General features: G+C 34.8%; 1 protein-coding gene across 1 annotated transcript; it reads right to left on the reverse strand.

The window, feature by feature from the left end:
• Window positions 1–4,024: 4,024 nt before the first annotated feature.
• On the reverse strand, window positions 4,025–7,295 carry LOC138886319 (GDSL esterase/lipase At1g29670-like). The gene is made up of 5 exons (XM_070167404.1): window positions 6,786–7,295; window positions 6,395–6,522; window positions 4,803–5,048; window positions 4,482–4,710; window positions 4,025–4,397 (listed from the first exon to the last, which is right to left on the reverse strand). Exons 1-5 carry the CDS (start codon window positions 7,009–7,011, stop codon window positions 4,153–4,155), a joined length of 1,074 nt encoding a protein of 357 aa, XP_070023505.1. The 5' UTR covers window positions 7,012–7,295; the 3' UTR covers window positions 4,025–4,152.
• Window positions 7,296–22,425: the final 15,130 nt, after the last annotated feature.

Genomic DNA, 22,425 nt, shown 5'->3' on the forward strand with positions numbered 1-22,425 from the left:
ATTCAATGGCCATCGTGATCTTGACCAAGTTACTGGAAAAATTGCTGCTGCTCTTTAAGAGATGAATTCAGGCAATTTTATGAATACATGAGTTAGAATCACATCCAATGGCCAACGTAGGGGAAAAGTATTTTTTCTTTTTTCTTTTTCTTTTTTTATTTATATTTTATTCTAATTCTATTTTTTTAGTAAAAATAATACTATTCACACGTCTTGGCAGCGTGATTTGCACACAACTCAGTCATGTCAGCTGCAGTGCTTACACATAGGTATGGTCAACGGTCAAAAGTATTTATTATTACCCATTTTGTCAAGTTTGAGTGTTCAAATGGGAAAATCCAAAGTTCGTGTAGCGGCTTTCAAAAGACCTACAAGTTTAAGTAGCCAGGAAGCCATTACGGCTTCTTTAAATTTCTTTAAAACTTGTATACGTTCTGATTTCTTCGAAACTCTTCTATATTAGAATACTTAAAAATACATAGAAGACTATTCTACCAGTAGTAATATTCTATATTATATTAGTTTTCAAAGCTTTTAAATTAGTAATTACAATTGTTTGGAATATTGAGCATAAATAAATAACAAACTCCAAAATTATTAATTATTCCAACAAGATAATTTATGAGATCTTTTAAATTTAACTGAATATAATTAAGTTTCTTGACTATAATTATGTCTTTTAAAAAAGCATTTTAACTGTAGACTTTATTTATAGTATAAAGTGATTCTTAAATTTTTGAGATTTACAAAGAATTGTCATTTCTTTTATCAATTGTTGATTTTTCACCTAATCGACTTTTTACTATTTGAAAAAAAAAATGTTATCGAATAAAAATATAATTGCAATTAAATACTTAAAATTTGGTATGAGCTAGCTAATTAGTATTATTTAAATACTAATCTCACTTGAAAAATGATACTTCCGAACTAAATACACACTTCCAGTTCTAAGTTCTAACTTTAGTCATTCTTTGAAATACATTTTAAGTTGAATTATTTGACTGGTGATTGAGCATTTTCGTGGAGCAATTTTATTTTTTATTAGTTATATACGATCAGTATTCATTATTTTCAAGAACTTATATTTTTATTTTATATCTCAAAGATAAATTTTAAATAAATTTTTTTTTGAGTTAGGTACACGCGCAAAGCGCGTACACTAAGACTAGTATTACTACAATTAAATAGCAGTAACTTAAAAGTCATTCAAAGACTCCAGAATAACTATTTCAGCAACTGAGAAGTCATTCAAACTCCATGGATATCAAAGTTGAAGAACAACTTGAAACAGTCAAGAGTCAAAGGAAATCAAAATTGACGACTCAAGGAGCACTGAAATCAAGAAGATTGATGACTCAATAAGCAAGAAAATTGTGAAAGGTTGGCGACTCCAGAAAAGTTAAAGATTTTCCTTTTGATTTAAACAAATTTCCCCAGGAAAGTGAAGAAGGTTTTGGTGCTTTTCCATTTTAGCCATGTTTAATAACAACCTAGAAATTGAGCTTCCATTTATAAGATAGTTTTTGGTGATAAAAATTGAAAATTTGGCTTTATTTTATTTTTTCAAAGTTGTTTTTAAAATTTTAGCAAAAGTTTCAAGTTTTATTTTGAATAATGTAGTGACTTGAGAAGAGAAGTAAGTGCAACTATAACTATGCTGTAATATTTAATTAAGGTTAATTTAGTCACACTAACTATTTTTTTTAGAATTTAGTATTTCTTTAATGGGTATGCCAAAGACAAATTGATCGCTTATTGTGAGATTAATAATTAATTCATTTTGGGTTTCTAGAGCCTTTTCAATATTTTCTTGTTAGTAGTTAGATTTAATAAATAAAATAAAGGTGAGTCAAGCAGGAAATAATAACCTCAATAGCATAATACCGAGAGAAGCTAAGAATTGATCTCTTTACATATTTATATGAGATAGAATATAATTATCACCATATTTTCAGTGCTTACACATATAACACATGCTTCTGAGCATTTAAGTTTCTTGACTTTCATCTGTTTAATTTATTCCTTGGTAGAGTCCTGATGTTACAGTGATGTTACTTGTCTCTTGCACAGTTGCAAGCGGCTTGACACGAGATAAACTGGTAATTAATTAGCTAATTGAATCTAATCAAATTAGGATACGAACTAGAGACTTGGCATTTTGAGGGCCGCTTATCGTTCACATCATATTAATTTGGCAAAATACATAAACGACACGTTTAAGTTATTCTATTGATGAGACAAACACTAGCTTCAACGGACCCTTTTACCATTTTGATACTTAAGTGACTATTAAGTATAGTAAATAAACGTCTCGCGCTAACATGACTGTCACACCTCATTTTTCCCAGGGGGATAAGGAGTTTTTCCAAATAAAGTGACAATAATCGAAAAGGGATTCTTTATATTCAAATTCAGAGTCGCCACTTGGGATAATCTATGGTGACCCAAGTCACCAGTTTAAAATCACGAATCGAGGAAAATGACTCTATTTTTACGGTCCGGGAAACACAGAAAAGCGAGTAAGGAATTATGTTAACCCGGGAGAAGGTGTGAAGCACTCCCGAGTTCCGTGGTTTTAGCACGGTCGCTCAACTATTAATAATTGACCACATTATCTGATTTATCACATGTTTAGAACCTATTGTACATTTCTAACTTTATAACCGCTTTTAATATTTATGGAATTTATTTGAACAAGTCGCGATGTCGCGCACTCGTTTGTTTTGTACACATTGTGAATCGCGTCACGGGAACCGTACCCACGATCTACAACATGTTTAATTTTTATTATTATTTATTATAGTCGGGTCACATGAAATGCACACCCGAATTTGGAGTTATGTATCATGAATATGCCACGAGAACCGTACCCATAGTCATGATGATTTATTATTAATCGCGTCTAAAGAAAGCTACAATGTTTGTGATTTATTTAAGAATTATGGGGAAGATATTATGAATTAGTGCTAATTTAAGGACGGGCTAACTGATGGGTTCATTTGTATTGAGCTGATGGAATTAAACAATTGGACCATTTATTCAAACTAATTCCTGTATCTTCTATTTCAAACAAAGCCAACATCAAAATTAAAATAAGAATGTAAACGAAATAGCATTTCATCCAATTATGTCAGGTAGTGAATTATTTCCAAGCCAATCAATTACGAGCAATTTCAACGAAGAACAGGATATCATCAATAAGGAATCTGGCTAAATATATCATTCCAGCACCAAATGATATAGCAATTGACAAAGGATAAGATGGAAACAAACCTTTATATATGAATAGAGCTGAAAATTTGCAATCCAATCAGAATAACAAAGCAACAATCGTTGGACTGAAAAGTCGAAATTGCGCACCGGAACCTCGAATCGGAAAACTCAAAACCCAAGCTCGAAGCTACCGTTCACTCGATTTTTAGACTCAAATTTGCCTTTGATTAATGAAATTCCGACAGTTACAAGTACGTCAATAAAATCAATTGAAACCATGAACCAATGACACTTGAAATCAGACAAACTCCAGACCTGAATTCATCTCCATTTTTTAAAACACAGAAATCGAAATTAGCATGAAGAGGACAGTATCACTTTTCTTTGTACTTCTTCCTGATTTTCTGATTTTTGAATCTCAAAACCAACAAAAAGTCGGACAATGAAAGCGGCAATAAATGAAATGTGATGATTATGGAAAGCACAAAAAGAAAAAAGAAAAACTGAAAACGTCACAATTTGATGAAGGAAGATGGACTAATTGAAGACGTCAAAATCGAAACAGTGATGATTATGGAAGTAGTTTTGTGTATATGTGTGTTGTGAGTGTATTTTGGTAAAAATCAATTGTGAAAAGATCAGGTGTGGGTGCAACGGCTAGGTGAAGTGTCAAAATAGTAGGTGTCAGTTGAAGTGTTTGTTTAATAGTTGAGAATAACTTAAAAGGCCTGTTTATGTATTTCAAGTGCAAACAATTTTAGGCTTCTTCAAATGCAGGGCATGTGATTATTACAATTTACAATGTGACCAATTACCTGGAAAATGAATTTTTTAATTCCAATCAAAGAAATAATGCCACTCGACTTGAATTCTTATTACAGAGTGTAGGCGATTATTACAAATATATCCATGAAAATCGTGAAACATGCGAAACTAAAGTTACTGATCATAATACAAATCATTGCCCGTGACCAAGTGACGAATATCCATAGGATAAGCATCAGATGGTAGAAGAGCGTTGTAAGCTCTATGTGTAGCGATGGAATTGGCGATTTCAGTTGGATGGAAATTATCAAAAAAGAGATGAGTAGACCTAATGAGGCATGGAGCTTTTCCTGGAATACATTGCCCTTCAGGCATGATCTTCGTAACTTGGCAGCATGGATAATTCAAAAGAGTTAGAGCTGAAAATAAAACGTGACAAATTATTAGTATACAATAAGGAGAAAAAAAAAATACGATATGTATACTACTGATGTTTAACGTACCGATCGCCGATGAAATGCTATACATGTTTATGTATATGAATTGTGCGTCTGGTAAATTGGTATTAAGATCATCAACAAGAGCTTTTAAGTTTTTGTTGAATAATTGAACTGCCTCATTTGTTGAATCAACACATAAAAGTGTGCTGTGTTTTTTCAACTCATCTGGAATGCAACCTATTTGGGGCAGTCCAAAAAGGGTGATTTTTCTTGCTCCATCTTCATACAAATCCTACTACCAACAAAATAGCAACATCAACCATTAATAAATTAAATATAGAAATGTAAGTGTATGCAATAAAATAAAAAAAGTTTAGTTCGAACCTTTAGCTGTTGGGAGTATTGTTCGATCAAGACTGTTGCGTACTGACTTGGTGTGTAAAAATGACTAGTTGGATAGATATCTGGCATTAGAAAATTGTTGATGTAGTCATTGCTGCCTATTCCCACAATGAAGAGGCACTTATTCAAGTGGTTTTTGGCTGAGGTTGTATTCCCAAGTAAATCAGCTATTCGGGAAATTGTGACTTTATGATTCTCCAATTGCCTGCCCAAGTAAATCCGATAGCCCTGAAAATTAATACGCTTTTCTATAAGTATCAAATAAAAAATAAATAAGTGGTGTTTTCTGTTTGGCAAAATTAACATGTTTATGACAAATCTTTCAAAAAGATTGAGTGAAAATGCTTTGCCTCTTTAAGATATGAGGCGTGAAAACGACTTGTTACCTAAACCTATTACTCCATAATTTTTATATATATATCTCCCTTTTCTTTTTCTTTTTCTTTTTTGGAGAATACATCTGTCTACCTTTTTAGGTGTTACTCAAAAGTCAACAACCTGAAATTCACTTTCTAGCCTCAATAATGCACAATATAGTTTGATGTGATTGGACCCTTGCCAAAGTTTGTGCTCGCACGTGGTTTCAATCTTTGAAAATAAAATATTAAAAAAGATTCATTTTCGTTGGTGAAAAATTGCTCTCAGATTTAGCTAGAATAATTACTCTAATTATATATTTACCCGGTTCACAAAAAATCAATTACTCTAATTATATATTTACCCGGTTCACAATAAATGATTTTTTGGTTTTTTTTGTTGTCCAAAATATATGACTTTTTCAGATTTCAAAAATTAATTAATTAATTTTTTTATGCATTGCGCTTAGAGTAAATAGTGCTGAGTATATATTAGGAGTGTTTATTTTCAATGCAATTGAATTCTTCCATATGATCAGATTCACGTTTCCACTTCTCTAGTAGTCCATAATGCGTCTATGTATCAACTATGGAGTACTTTTTAGTAAAAAACTTGATGATTGTTTCATCTCCTCCGATTCATGTTAATTATTTTTGTAAAATGAAAATGGAGAAGCAATATGAGAGGGATGATGAAGACTCCTTGAATTTTAAATTTGAAGACTCAATCAAAACAATTCAAGAGTACTCTATGAACAGCAAAGTTGAAGACTCATTCGAAAAGATTGAAGACTTAATATATAAGCTTGAGTTTCTTGCTGAAATTTTGAAATAGTTGTTTGAGGCGCACAAAGTTTTCAATGTTCAGCCGGTTGCCTCGTGTGCCATTTGCTTCATTCAGCGTTTAGTGAGAGTTGATAATAATCACATCCCAAATCCCAAAATGGCATTATGTCAAATATAAAAAAAAAATCAAAAAATCACTATTTTGGAGCGGAGGGAGTAACAATCAAGAATTTATAACAGATTTATAGCTCTATGAATATGTAGCACCATTTCACATTGAACAGGAAGACAAAATTTCTTTGTACGTTCTGCAAAGTATATTGCTAACTTAAATGTTAGTAATAGCAAAGAAAAGTGAATATATTAATGCATACTATACAATGCATGAATGGAATGGCTCGAAAATATCCCATTATATATATATATACTTACAAGGTGATTTCCTGTATCGTTGCGAATTCCAGCTGAACCAGATGCATAGTTCACACCTTGCAAGATCTCATCCCCCGTTGCACCAGCAGCATAAGGTGGAATGTAGTTATCAAAACCAAGGTGTTCCGCTACAATTTATGACAAAAGCATAAATTAAACAAGACTAATATATGCAAAAAAATTAGTTTTGTTTGTGGTCATGATCTCACAACCACCCATTAAAATGAATCAAGCCAAAATATGCACATGCAGATTCATGTTGAATATACAATTAAGTAAATAAAACTAATATTAAATTCTCTCATTTAAATTGAGATCGATGGTCGCAGAGTTTAACGCAAAAAAATTAAAATCTTGGGAGGGATCAGAAAAGGGAGAGAGTTAGGATCACCTAGCAAATCTGCCATATTCCTGCCATTGGTGAATCGACCAGTTGGACCGTCGGGGAAGTCAACTCCATAAGGTAGATAATTAGCTCTTGCTGCTGTGTTAATGTCATTGTTGTTGCCATTATCAAGTAACGAGTCCCCAAAAATGAAATAACAAGGCACTTGAGGTGCACCTTCAACTAACTTCAGGACCAAAAATACCGTGATTATTGTAATATAACATGCCATTGACAGACGCTTAAGAAGAAGATGAAGAAGTAGATGAAGAAGTAGACGAAGAAGAGTGTTGATTGGGGTGAGAGTTGCTTAAAATATATAAGAGAGGTTTTGTTGTAGAATTTTTATTTCATCATTACTAGAGGCTACTATTTAATTATTTGTGGGGTAGCGAGCATGGGGCAATTGACAGGTTATGGATGCTGATTATATTTGAAATATTTAAACAAAGACGACAACGATTTCGAAAAAGAAAGAAAAAATAAGACGGGAGAATTTTCAATGTCATCAAACTTAACATTGTCAGCTATATGTGAGACGAGTTTTAATAGTGTTGTCATGTCTTTACTAAATACGTTATAATCAAGAAAAAATTCAATTTATTTTTTAAAATTATCCTTGTTACATATTCATAAAAAAAAATTTACTCCTCACATTAAATTACTAAAATTAAATAGCAGCAATTGAAAAGTCATTCAAAGACTCGAGGATAACTATTTCAGTAATTGAGAAATCATTCAAACTCCATGGATATGAAAGTTGAAGAACAACTTGAAACAGTTCAAGGCTTGAAGGAAATCAAAATTGACGATTCAATGAGCAATGAAATTAAGAAGGGCGATGACTCAATAAGCAATAGGAAATTGTGAAGGTTGGCGATTCCAGAAAAGTTAAAAAATTTCCTTTTGAAATTTCCCGAGTAAAATGACGCAGCTTTTGGTGCTTTTCCATTTTAGCCATGTTTAACAACAACCTGGAAATTGACCTTCATATTATAAGATGGGTTTTGGTGGTAAAAGTTGAAAATTTTGGCTTCATTTTATTTTTTTCAAAGACGTTTTTAAAATTTTAGCAAAAGTTTCAAATTTTATTTTGAATAATGTAGTGACTTGACAAAAGAACTAAGTGCTACTATAACTATGATATAATATTTAACTAAGGGTAATTTAATCCTACTAACTATTTTTTTCAAGAATTTAGTAAACAGTGGACGGTTGGAGAATGAAAAAAGGTTTCTTTTTGAGCTGAAAAGTTTCTCTCCATTAGTGTTGTCATGTCTTTCCTATATATACTAATTACTTACAATAAGCAATAGGACGTGTTTTGTTTACGCTCGTGGATGAGATTATTATCTAGTGTGTGCAAAGAAAATCGACAAACCGCACCAAATCGATAATTCGATTTAAACCGGAGAAAAAAACCCAATCATGGTTTGGTGTTGAAAAAAATCCGACTATAATTGATTTGGTTTGGTTTTAACTAAAAATAGTCAAATCGAAACCAAACCAACCTGACATATAAATTATATAATTTTAAAAAAAAATTATACATATAAATATTTCTTGTAAATATTTCTTAAACTTTTTTCACAATTTTATCTTTAAACATATTATTTTAAGCTTGGACTTAACATTCTTAAATGATTCAATAAATTTTATAGCCCATAAAGATACTAATTCAAATTAACTTCAAATCAATACAATGCTAGCAAAGGAAATTTAATTTAACAATAGAAATGACAATAGTGTTAGATATCTATTTTTTAATTTTGTATTGGTTTATAATGAAAATGCATAACTTAGTTTATCTTGTTCTTTAGTGCTTGGTTGTGTAATTAATAGTACTTATTAGTTGCATTTATTTTAGCATGACCTATATAATACTTTTAGATTATGTTAAAATTTAGTATAGCTTATTATTTAGTAATATTTTCTTTATGAATTTTATTATTTTTGTTATTGAATATTTTAGTAAAATGGTATGACTCATCTCATATTATTGTGTTATTTTCTTGAAAAATACATTGTATAATTATATCTTATTAGGACTAAAGAAATATTTGGAGCACAAATTATATATTTTATGCTATGAAGACTTATCGGAAAAAAAAAAACCAAAAACCCAAAAAAAACCAAAAATTCGAGAAAAACCGAGATCGAAAAACCCAACTTTATTGGTTTGGTTTGATTTTGTCACGACCCAAAATCTAACTATGGTCGTGATGGAGCCTATCGTGTTACAAGGCAAGCCTATTCCCAAAATATTACTACTAATTTAATTATAAGAATTTAATAAAATATTTTTCAATAATTTAATTCTTCATAAACAAACCAACTCTAAATATAAATAATATAAAATACGGAAATGAGTCCCAAACATCAGGGTGTCACTAAGTCATGAGCGTCTAAAACTATAAACTAAGATATATAAACTGTCTAACTTTCCAAAAGAAGAAATGACAAAAGGAGTAATAACGTCCTGCGGACGCTAGCAGCTACCTTGCAGTCTCCAAAGATAGTCGGCCTAAACTCAACGACCGCCGCGCTCTAACTCACCTGGATCTACACCTAAAGTGCAGGGTGTAGTATGAGTACAACTGACTCAGTAGTAACAGAAATAACTAAGGAACTAAGCAGTAGTGACGAGCTAAGCAAAACAGTCCAATTATTTATTTTCACAATTTAAAAATAACAGGAATAAACAGGTAAATTTCATAACTTAGTAAATGCCACAAAGAAATTTAACAGATAGATGCAGCAACAATACAAATTAATACAACCTCACAGCAGTGTCACTCCATCACTCATCACTTAACACACTTAAAACACTCAACACTCTGCGTTCACTAGGAGTGTGTATAGACTCCGGAGGGGCTCCCAAAGCCCCAAGCACTAAGCACGAACAACTCACGTGCTATCATATCAATACCTGGATCCGCACGGTCAACTCACGTGCTACGCGGACAATTCACGCGCTATGGTATCAATACCTGGACCCGCACGATCAGCTCACGTGCTATGCGGATAGCTCACGCGTGTCACCCCTCCTTTTTACACCCGAGGGGGTATATAATGGAGTTTTTCTACTTTAAGTGACATTATTCGAAATGAGATTATTTTATTTAATTTCAGAGTCGCCACTTGGAATAATTTATTTGGTGTCCCAAGCCACCGGTTTATTTTAAATCCCAAATCGAGGAAAATCGATTTTATTTTAAAAGTTTGTGAAACCAGAAAATTAAGTAAGGAATTCTGTTAACCCGGGAGAAGGTGTTAGGCATTCCCGGGTTCTGTGGTTCGAGAACGGTCGTTTAACTATTAAAATTGGCCTAATTATCTGATTTGTTACATGTTTTAAACCTATTGTGCATTTTTAACTTTATAATTGCTTTTAATTATTTTAACCGCTTTTTAGAATTTATGGAATTATTTCTTGAACGAGTTACGATTGTCGTACAATTGCCGTTTTGGAACACACCGCAAACCACGCTACATGAAATGCACCCGCGATTCGCAATATGTTTATTTTTATTAAAATTCGAAGTTGTTATGATCGGGTCACATGAAATGCACACCCGAATAGGGGATTATATATCATGACTATGTCACGGGTACCGTACCCATAGTCATGATAGTTAATTAATCGCGCCTAAAACATTTTTACGAATATTCAGATTTTTTCTAAACTAATTCGATTTTTTATTGTTACCCGCAGTTTCAGGTCAGAAACCCAAAACACCAGAAGAAGCAACCCAAATGGCTGTTTGGTAAAAGTTGGCCTAGTCGCAATTCTTAAATGACTGGGCCTATTACAATTTTGTGTTCAAAAATCAAAGAAAATGCACATCTGTCTAAAAGATAGCATTTGGTTTATTTAGAGGCGAAAATCCAGAAGATGATTCAAGATCTAAAGTTAATTTTATTGCATGTGATTTCCAATACAAAGAAAAAGTTGAGTTTAGATTGAAGTTCAAAGAAATGAGCCCATAGCTGGGATCAAACTATTAGGGTTCAGTACCTAGGCCCATCCGTCTGGGCCCAGATTTGCTCAGGTGATTCCCAGATTGGGCCCTGTTGCAAGTCTGGCCCAACTCCTGTGGCAATAGGCTGTACTATAACAAATAACTCATGCTATTATGAACATAAACTATTAATCCATTTATTGCTGACAGTCCGTAAATTTACAACATGCTCCTAAATACAACTATATATATCTAAAGGAAAAGAAAGAAATTTTTTAAGACAAAGTAACATTCTTCATAACTTTGAGCCCTTTAAATGTTACAAAGCCCTTTAAACAAGCTTCATCTTGCAAGAAATCAGCTATAGAGTTGTTCTTTACAAGCTAGTATTTGATTCCCAGTTCTAAGATTTCCTTCTCTTGTTGCCACTCCCATACAACCAGAAAAACAAGATGCAAACTTCATTATTATGGAGAATCCATTTAGCATTGTACAATTAGTAAATTAGCAAGCAGTGGCTAGTACCAAACTGATGACCATATCAGTTTAATTCATACAGGCATGGTTTATACATAAACATGGCCAAAAGTCAATGTAACAAGAAAAAGGAAGTCTGAAATTTTAGGAAGCAAAATTTATTGGATAGAAACCAAAACAAGTTTGAGACAAACATAGGGACTACAGGCAGAAACATCATACATGTTTGAATCCAAACCATATCTCATTCAAGGCTAATTTTGGACAGAGAAGTACATACCTACTGTAGTAATGATCGAAATGGAGTAAAATGAAGCTCTAAATGGAAGTTATGAACCAGCAGAACCTAGAACAACTGCAAATAATGAACCCAAAAATACCAAAGGACCAACACTTTAGCTTTCCGAAATTAGGACATTAAAGAAAAGACCAGCCCAGAAATAACCAGAAACGGATGTTTTTAGCAAGAAAGTTGCAGAGATTTTCTATGTTTGTGTATTCAGAAAATTTTAGGTGATCATAGGCTAATGAATATCCCTAGAATGAGGGAATAACTTTCCTTTTATAGGGGATACAAAACAACATCAAAAAAGGCATATTCTAACCTAAATTCCCTGAATGTCAGATGGTACAACATGTTTGGACAACTGTTTGTTATTTTTTCAGCCTAATTCCAGCATTTACATGCTAAGAATGGGGCAGTTGTCCCATACTAGAACATTCTGATATTTTAACCTTTGTAAAAATCCAACTTTACCCTTTCAAATACTGATTATTTCAATTCTAAACAATTTTGACCCAAATTCTGATTTCAAAATCCCTTGTGGAACCTCCTAGAACAATCTAGAAGATTCTAGCATTAGGGTTCCTTGTCTTGTTTCAGTTTCCCCTTTTAATTCTGAAATTAGGCTTAAGGGCATCCAAGGTTTAATTCAAACAAATTAATTATAATTAGCAAATTAACAAGTTCACCTAATTAAACCCTAAACAAGAACACCGAATTCAAACTTTTATCTAAAACAATAACCAAACAAAACAAAATGATCATGCAAAGAAACCCTAGAAATTAACCTAATCAGTTTGCAAATTAAACAAATTAATCAACTAATTTTTATAAATAGGTAATTAGAAATAGACTAGGAAGCCCGTTAATTAACTTTTGGAATTTGAATAAATTATTCTAATCATCTTAAACTAAACACTGAATCTAAACAAACAATACAAAAGAGAAAACAACCACAAAAATGAAAAAAAAAAGAATAATCATGCAATAAAACCCTAAGAGCTAACCTTAATTAATCTAAACTTGATGCGACTAAACAAAATATGCAATCAAAACTAATATTCATACAATTAAACTTAATCATAAAGTTCAGCATGCTCCAATAATTTTTTTTAAAAAAATTAGCCTAACAGTGAATAACACACTAATTAATCTAAACAACATGGTCAATCATATGCACATTCAGTAAAGGAAATGAAAAGAGAAAGAACAGGAGACAATAACATAAAAAGGAAAGAAGAAAGATGAAGTATACCTACCGGCTCAAAACGACTTATGGCTCATCGGAACATCTTCGAGATGGGTCCAAAAATACGTTAATCAATCATTCTTGTTGAGAACGATCAATTAGCGTAAGTTATAAACCCAAATCGAGTCTTGAAACTCGAAGGAAACAGAAGAAAAATCGACCAAATTTGGCAAACTAGGGTTTCTGGTTTCTCTGAGATTTAGGATTTGAGGAGATTAAAGGAGATTTTTTAGGGAATCCGTGGTAGGATGGTGGTGAGGGAAGGCTAGGGGTTATTTGGCATGATTTTGTGGTTTTTTCAGGTGGTTTAGGGTTTGGATTGGAATCTCAGATCCGAGATTAACGAAGATAGGTGGGGATTTTGGTGAAGATGTTGACGGATTAGTGTAAAGGGGAGGCTGGGGATTATCTGGTATAAGTTTGGGGTGGTTTGGAGCGTCCTCGCCGTCGTGAGGCAATTTTCGGTGGGCGGCGGACGGTGGAGATTTGAGAGATAATAGAGATAAAAGAGGGGGGGGGGAATGAGGTCCGTCTCTAGGGTTTGGGGGGCTGGTTAGGATAATTTTAAGGGGAAGGACAATCAGTTTCGAGTCGTTGGATCAAAAGAATCCAACGATTGTGATTGAAAGACGGGGAAACGAGGTCGTTTGGTAAGAGGGAAATTGGAGGAGTATTTATGAGAGTTGGGCTGGGGCAGAATTGGGTAAAAAATCACATTTGGGCCATTGCATTTTGCTCTTTGGGGTGGCCCAATATCAGAAAACCCAATTGTTTCTTTCCCATTTTCCTTTTCTTTGTTTACTTTTTCTTTTCTTTAATTTAAAAACCTAATTAAATTAATTAAGTCTTAAATTAAATCCTAAATTAATATTACCTATAAAATCAAATTAATTATCTATTTATAATAATTACAAAATTGGTTAATCCTAAATTAATGAAGAGAAAAATACTAATCTAATATTAAAAACTAAAATGTAAACATGAACATTATTTTTTGTGATTTTCATTTTAATAAAGCAATTAATTAACTAATTAATCCTAAAAATGTGAACAAAAAACCTAATATGCAATGCATGAAATTTTTGATATTTTTTGGGCTTTTTTCATGATTTTACCAAAATTAAAAGTGCACAAAAATGCAAATAATTAATAAAAATATTACAAAAATCCTATAAAATTGAAAAACAATTTGAAAAAAATCTATTTCTTTATCTTTGTAGGAATATTTTTAGTAGGGCAAAAATCGCATGCTCACAGTGCGCTATGGTATTAATATCCTCACAACCAGGCCCTCGGGCTCACTCAATCATGTACCTCACTAGCCGCATCATCATCAACAAATAAGGGGATACAACCCACATCAAGTATCACAGCATATTAGCTAATAATAGAGATTGAGGTAAATATGTACAATAATTTCTATGACTGGATACAAATAATGTGAGCATGAATAAAGCCTAAGCATGATCTCTAACATGAAGGTAAACAAGTTCAACAATAAGTAAACACATAACCACAGATAACAACCATTAGGCCTCACAACCTCACGAGACGAACCAAGTCTTAATCCCTTATGGTGCACACCCGCACGCCCGTCACCTAGCATGGGTATCACCACCAAACAATCACATGATATCAATTTCTCCGGGTTTATACCCTTAAGGCCAGAGTTAAAACTGTTACTTATCTCAACCGCGTAAAATCCTACTCCGGAATGCCCTCGTATCTGAACTCGGTCTCCAAAAGATTCGAATATAACCATAATCAGATTAATACCATCAACATGTACTAAAGAATCGAATTCCACAATAAAAACTAAAAAATATGCCAAAAATTTGAAATCGGCCAAAACCTGGCTCCCGGACCCACATCTCGAAATCTGTCAAAAATGGAAGAATAATAATCTTCGTCCTCTCCCGAGTCTAACCATATAAAATTTATCAAAATCGGACTCCGTTTGGTCTCTCAAATCCTCACTTAAAACTCTCCAAAACTCAAACCCTAACTCCCTCAATTTCACTTTGAAATCATCAATCAAATCCCAAAAACGAAAATGGATTCATGAAATATAACCAAAACCGAATAAAGAACACTTACCCCAATCCATATGGTGAAAATTGCCCAACTCCGAGCTCCTCAACTCAAAATACGGCCGAATGAATAAACCCTTATTTTATATATTTTTCTGCCAGCTATTTTGCCTCGTTTTTCATGTCAAATGATCCCGAAACTCGCTTTTTATGTCTCCAATGGATTTCTTGTGAAATTTTAGTCAAGCTAAGATTTTGAATCACTCAATTTGAACTTATAATGAATGTGATATGTTGGTTTCAATTTTTGCAAATAGTGCAGATTTTTAAATACGCCGTCAGTGACAATTCCGTAATTAATCTGAAAAATCTGGCAATCTAATTCTTAGTAAAATAACTATAAAATCCTCATACGATGTCCAAATTCAACGATTCTTTTTGCTACGGGTCCGTAATTACTATACGGATATAATGTTTCAATTAAAAAGGAAATTGGAGCTCATTTGTTTGAGATGATATCATTTATGCTTGAAAAACCAGCGTCGAAACATAAGAAAAACGAGCGCAACACAACCCAAACCTATCCAAAACTCACCTGAGGCCCTTGGGACCTCAATCAATAATTCCAACAAGTCATATATCGCTACCTGAACTTAGTCGAACCTTAGGAATACCCAAAACAACACCAAAACACCAAATCAACCTCGAATTCAAGCCTAAGAACTTCTAAACATTCAAAACTCGCAAACGACACCGAAACCTATCAAACAACGTACAAATGACCTCAAATTTTGTACACACGTCACAAAATGACACTACGAACCTACTTCAACTTCTAAAATTCCAATCCGATCCCGATACCTAATTTTCCACTACCGACCAAAATCGTCAAATTTCTAACTTTTGCCAATTCAAACCTAATTCTACCACGGACCTCCAAATTACATTCTAGACACACTCCTAAGTCTAAAATCACCCAATCAAAGCTAACCGAATCATAAAAATCCAAATCCGAATTCGTTTACTCATAAGTCAACTTCCGGTTGACTTTTCTAGCTTAGCTTTCTAACTAAGAGACTAAATGATCATTTCACTCCAAAACTACTCCGAACTCAAACCTACCAACTCGATACAACTCAACACAGCTAAACAAAATATAAATAAGCATAGATGTGGGAAATGGGGCTATAACTTTCAGAACGACTGACCAGGTCGTTACATCTTCCCCCTCTTAAACGAACATTCACCTCGAACAAGTCTAAAAACATACGTGGAGTCTCAAATTGGTTAAACCTTTAGTAATACCTTCTCGTCACATTCAAATCACATGAACTCATCTCGCGGTCACATCACACTCATCACGTATCCATCCAGCCACCATTTCCATTAATAGGGACACTACCGGACATATAGGTCCACAAGCACGCGCTCAGACAATCAACACCTCAGTGCTTAATCTACAGTCAAAACCCGCCCTTAAGTCCTCCATACTGGCCCAACATCAGCACACAAAAATCACATCTCCCACCTCATCCAGGGAATTACAATCCGTCGATGCACAACAGATACCGAGCGCTCATGTGCACACACGAATGCATGGAAGGAATTCAAAGAGTTACACTTCAAGCTGAATCAATACTGCACGATAAGAATTTAAGAAGGTGAAGTCTTCCTAAAGGTTCTACAGCCTCTCGAAGATAAGTACAGACGTCTCCGTACCGATCTGCAAGACTTTACTAAACCCGCTCATGACTCGTGAGACCTGTGTAACCTAGATTCTGATACCAACTTGTCACAATCCAAAATCTAACCATGGTTGTGATGGCGCCTATCGTGTTATAAGGCAAGCCTATTCCCAAAATATTACTACTAATTTTATTATAAGAATTTTAATAAAATATTTCCAATAATTTAATTCTTGATAAACTAAACCAACTCTAAATATAAATAATATAAAATACGGAAATGAGTCCCAAACATCAGGGTGTCATTAAGTCATGAGCGTTTAAAACTATAAACTAAGATATATAAACTGTCTAACTTTCCAAAACAAGAAATGACAAAAGGAGTAACAAGGTCCTGCGAACGTTAGCAGCTACCTTATAGTCTCCAAAGATATCCGGCCAGAACCTAATGATCGCCGCACTCTAACTCACCCGGATATGCACATAAAGTGCAGGGTGTAGTATGATTACAACCGACTTAGTAGTAACAGAAATAACTAAGAAACTGAGCAGTAGTGATCAGCTAAGCAAAACAGTCCCATTATTTATTTTCTCTATTTAAAAATAACATGAATAAATAGGTAAATTCCATAACTCAGTAAATGCCACAAAGAAATTTAACAGATAGATGCAGCAACAACACAAATAAATACAACTTCACAACAGTGTCACTCCATCACTCATCACTCGCACTCAGCACTCAACACACTCAAAACACTCAACACTCTGCGCTTACTAGGGGTATGTACAGACTCCGGAGGGGCTCACAAAGCCTAAGCGCTAAGCATGGACAACTCACGTGCTATCATATCAATACCTGGATCCGCACGGTCAACTCACGTGCTACGCGGACAATTCACGTGCTATGGTATCATTATCTGGACCCGCACGGTCAGCTCACGTGCTACGCGGACAACTCATGCGCTATGGTATTAATATCCTCACAACCAGGCCCTCGGCCTCACTCAATCATGTACCTCACTAGCCTCACCATCATCAACAAATAAGGGGATACAACCCACATCAAGTATCACAGCATATTAGCAAATAATAGAGACTGAGGTAAATATGTACAATAATTTCTATGACTGAGTACAGATAATGTGAGCATGAATAAATCCTAAGCATGATCTCTAACATGAAGGCAAACAAGTTCAACAACAAGTAAACACATAACCACAAATAACAGCCATTAGGCCTCACAGCCTCATGAGACGGACCAAGTCTTAATCCCTTACGGTGCACAAACAATCACATGACATCAATTTCCTGGGTTTATACCCTCAAAGCCAGAGTTAAAATTGTTACTTACCTCAATCGCGTAATATCCTACTCTACAATGCCCTCTTCTCTGGACTCGGTCTCCAAAAGCTCCGAATCTAACCATAATCAGGTTAATATCATCAACATGTGCTAAAGAATCAAATTCCACAATAAAACTAAAAAATATGCCAAAAATCCGAAATCGGCCAAAACCCGGCCCCCGAGCCCACATCTCGAAATTAGTCAAAAATGATAGAATAATAATCCTCATCCTCTCCCGAGTCTAACCATATATTATCAAAATCAGACTCCGTTTGGTCACTCAAATCCTCACTTAATTCTCTCCAAAATTCAAACCCTAACTCCCTCGATTTCACTTTGAAATCATCAATCAAATCCCCAAAATGAAGATGGATTCATGAAATATAACCAAATCCACGTAAAGAACACTTACCCCAATCCATATGGTGAAAATTGCCTCCAAAATCGCCCAAATCCGTGCTCCCCAACTCAAAATACGACCGAATGAACAAACCCTTGTTTGATATATTTTTCTGCCAGCTATTCTGCCTCGTTTCTCATGCCAATGATCCCAAAACTCGCTTTTTATGCCTCCAATGGATTCCTTTTGAAATTTTAGTCAAGTTAGGCTTTTGAATCACTCGATTTGACCTTATAATGAATGAGATATGTTGGTTTCAATATTTGCAAATAGTGTAGATTTTTAAATATACCGTCAATGGAAATTCCGTAATTAATTTGAAAAATCTAGCAACCTAAATCTTTGTAAAATGACCATAAAATCCTCATACTATGTCCAAATTCGATTATTCTTTTTACTACGGGTCCGTAATTACGATATAGGTCTAATGATTCAATCAAAAAAGAAATCGGAGCTCATTTGTTCAATATGATATCATTTATGCTTGAATAAACGACGTCGAAACACAAGAAAAATGAGCGCAACACAATCCAAACTTATCCTAAACTCACGCGAGGCTCTTGCGACTTCAATCAATAATTCCAACAAGTCATATATCTCTAACCGAACTTAGTCGAACCTTCGGAACACCCAAAACAATACCAAAACACCAAATGAACCTCGGATTCAAGTCTAAGAACTTCTAAACTTCCAAAACTTGCCAACGATGCTGAAACCTATCAAACCACATCCGAATGACCTCAAATTTTGCACACACATCACAAATGACACTACGAACCTACTTCAACTTTTGGAATTCCATTTCGATCCCGATACCTAATTTTTTGTTGCCGACCAAAATTGCCAAATTTCTAACTTTTGTCAATTCAAGCCTAATTCTATCACGGGCCTCCAAATTACATTCTGGACGCACTCCTAAGTCTAAAATCACCCAACAATGCTAATAGAATCATAAAATCCCAAATCCAAATTCGTTTACTCATAAGTCAACTTCCGGTTGTTTTTTCTAACTTAGCTTTCTAACTAAGAGACTAAGTAATTATTTCACTCCAAAACTACTCCGAACCCAAACCTACCAACTCGATACAACTCAACACAGATGAACAAAACATAAATAAGCATATATGTGGAAATGGGGCTATAACTCTCAGAACGACTAACCTGGTTGTTACAGATTGATAAATTTAAAAATTCGTTACCATTGGTATGATTTGGTAATTGAAAAATCTAAACCAATCCAACCTATATACATCCCCATTATCACCCATTGATGAACTTACTCCCTAAGTTCTCTTTTGCTAATTATATATTGTCCAATTTGCATTTTGCAATTTCTTTCAGAAGGCATTAATTAATACTTGTTTTATTAAATTATACTTATTAATGGTACTCTAAAAATCTAAATTTGACTACTATATATTGATTAGTTTGGGAATTGACGACTTAATGATAAGGGTAAAAGTGAATAAAATTGATTAATAAAATCCAAATTTGACTATTACTCCAATCAGTTGTATGAAAACCCTTTTTTAGCTGATTATCCCTTGGATACTAATTAAATAAAAGACCTAGAACATTGTATACGGTGAAAATCAGGGCTACCAGATATCATTTTTTGATGGAAAAAATGATACCACGTCGGAAGGACAGGACGCCGAGCTTGAGGTGGAAGCTCCTTTTTAGTGTCGAGGTCGATATCATTTACCGAGGTCAGAAGAAGGCATGCTTCAAGATGATACCGTTATGATTCAATAACGGAAAGAGCAAGATGTCAGCAACTGGCCGGAAATCACGGCGTAAATTTTGGAATGGATTAGTCTTCGACAGTTAAACAACTATCAAATATGATTTCCTATTGTAATTAGAAGTGTACCTTATTTAGGACTCCCTTATTATATAAAGGGGGAACTCATTCTTTTGTAACACACTGTCCACTGACAAAACAATATACGTGCATTATTCTCTTGCTATTTTACTTACTGTTCTTCAGAGTTGTTTTATCATTTATTCCCATCATCATACCTCGAGACCGTCACAGGTCGAGGTCGAGATTTAGCCTACACACTGGTTTGATCTACTTTATTCTTCAATTTATCTACTTAATCCCTTGTTTATCAATTGGCATTGAATTAAATCACATATCATTAAAACCACAGTACAAGTTTAATTGTTACTCGATTTTTAGGGTAAATAGTTTGGCGCCCACCATGGGGCTAAGGATAATAGTGATTGTTTCGGTGTTGATTCTGATAACATATGTTATTTTCACACTTGTTCTTGTCAAGTATTTTTGTTTTCAGGTTAAAGCATATCAAACTCACAAAACGCACTCGTACATGGTGATGATGGTCTTTGATTTCACGAGAAAAACAACAATGTAATTGCTCCAGGAGCAGGAGTGCCACCGGCTAATCTCGGGGGAGTACCAGTCTTCGATCCAGTTGATATCAGTTTGCATATTGCTTTGAATGCGGATTTAGGTGCGGGCCCCAAAGGGAGTGTGCACGGGAAATGCCGATCTGGTGGCCAAGGAACACAGGGCGTAGGAGACGGGGGAGTTAGTCTCCAGGTAATATTCGAGATGCTATAGGCTCAGTAGGCCGCTATTGCTTAACTTCAAAGTCAACATAGAACTTTGAGTGTGGTCGAGCCGAAAATCACTCGCCGTACAGAGCCAGTGCCGGAAAGGTAGAATGGTAACGGATCAGGGACTGATCTTAAAATTATGAAAATGCTCAAGGAGCTCACCAAATGAATTTGGTCAGGAGAGAAGAAAATCGAAGTGGAAACATTCAACTCCTGAGTTGATCGAATACCAGGGGCACCCCCGATCATAAAGGGTTTGGATTAAAAAAAGTTCGTGCAAAAGCCTTTTCCTCAGAGTGTGGCTCCAAAGCCCATTCCTAAAAAGTTCCATATGCCGGATATACCTAAATACAACAGGACCACCGACCCTAATGAACACATCACTTTGTATACATGCGGAATAAAAGGAAATGACTTGGAAGACGATGAGATCGAGTCCGTTTTGTTGAAAATATTTGGGGAAACTCTATCAAAGGGAGCAATAATTTGGTATCACAACCTGCCACCAAATTCCATCGACTCATTTGCCATGTTAGCAGATTCTTTCGTGAAGGCACACGCTGGGGCCATAAAGGTCGCAACAAGAAAATCGGATGTTTTCAAGATTAGACAAAGGGATAACGAAATGCTGAGGGAGTTCATATCCTGATTTCAAATGGAACGCATGGAGTTGCCACAGGTCACAGATGATTGGGCCATTCAAGTTTGCACCCAAGGGCTGAACGAGCAAAGTTCGATAGCCTCACGACAGTTGAAACAAAATTTGGTCGTGTATCCAACTATAACTTAGGCAGATGTGCACAATCAATATCAATCAAAGATCAGGGTCGAGGACGACCAACTAGGAGCCCCTTCTGGTTTAGTACATCCAAACAGGTTGGCAGTTAAGACCTAGAGGGACTTGACAGGGAACCAAGGTCGAACAGGGAACGATATCAACCATACACCACAGATCGAAGGAACAATAGTTATGACACAATTCAACTCAGAATGATTGAAGAAATGATCAATGACATAATTCTCGGGGACTTATGAGCAAAAGTGGTTTTGACAAACATGTCGATCCTATAGAGGCACCTCGGCTATCGAAATATAACTTTAGCATCGACGCATCAGGCATTGTATCGGCAATTAGAAGGATCAAAGATACTAGATGGACTAGACCCATTCAAACCGATCCTTCCCAAAGAAACCCAAATTTGATGTGCAAGTATCATGACACGCATGGTCACAAAACCGAGAATTGCAAGCAAATAAGGAAAGAGGTATCCCTTCTATTCAACGAGGGTCACCTTCGAGAGTTCCTCAGCGATTGAGCTAAGAATCATTTCAGGGAAAGAGACGTGAATAGGAAATGAATAGGAGGAACCCCAGCATGTCATTCATATGATCTTCGGAGGGGTCGATGTTCCACAGGGACCCATATTCAAACGCACTAAGGTGTCAATCACTAGGGAAAAATAAACCCGAGATTATGTGCCCAAAAGCTCCTTATCATTCAATAACAAAGAAGCAGAAGGCATTTCTCAGCCACACAACGACACTCTAGTAATTTTTATCTTATTAAATAAAGTTCAAGTTAAGCGTGCTTTAGTGGATCCAGGTAGGTCAGCAAATATCATCCGATCGA

Source organism: Nicotiana sylvestris, chromosome 2 (assembly GCF_000393655.2).
Source record: "Nicotiana sylvestris chromosome 2, ASM39365v2, whole genome shotgun sequence".
NCBI classification, from domain to species: domain Eukaryota; kingdom Viridiplantae; phylum Streptophyta; class Magnoliopsida; order Solanales; family Solanaceae; genus Nicotiana; species Nicotiana sylvestris.

Excerpts from the sequence above, each read along its gene's own strand:
- LOC138886319 (XM_070167404.1), bottom strand. The coding sequence starts at position 7,011 with ATGGCATGTTATATTACAATAATCACGGTATTTTTGGTCCTGAAGTTA. Across the intron at positions 6,523-6,785 it reads GAATATGGCAGATTTGCTAG|CGGAACACCTTGGTTTTGAT; the intron begins GTGATCCTAACT and ends CATAAATTGTAG. Across the intron at positions 4,711-4,802 it reads AATACTCCCAACAGCTAAAG|GATTTGTATGAAGATGGAGC; the intron begins GTTCGAACTAAA and ends TGTTGGTAGTAG.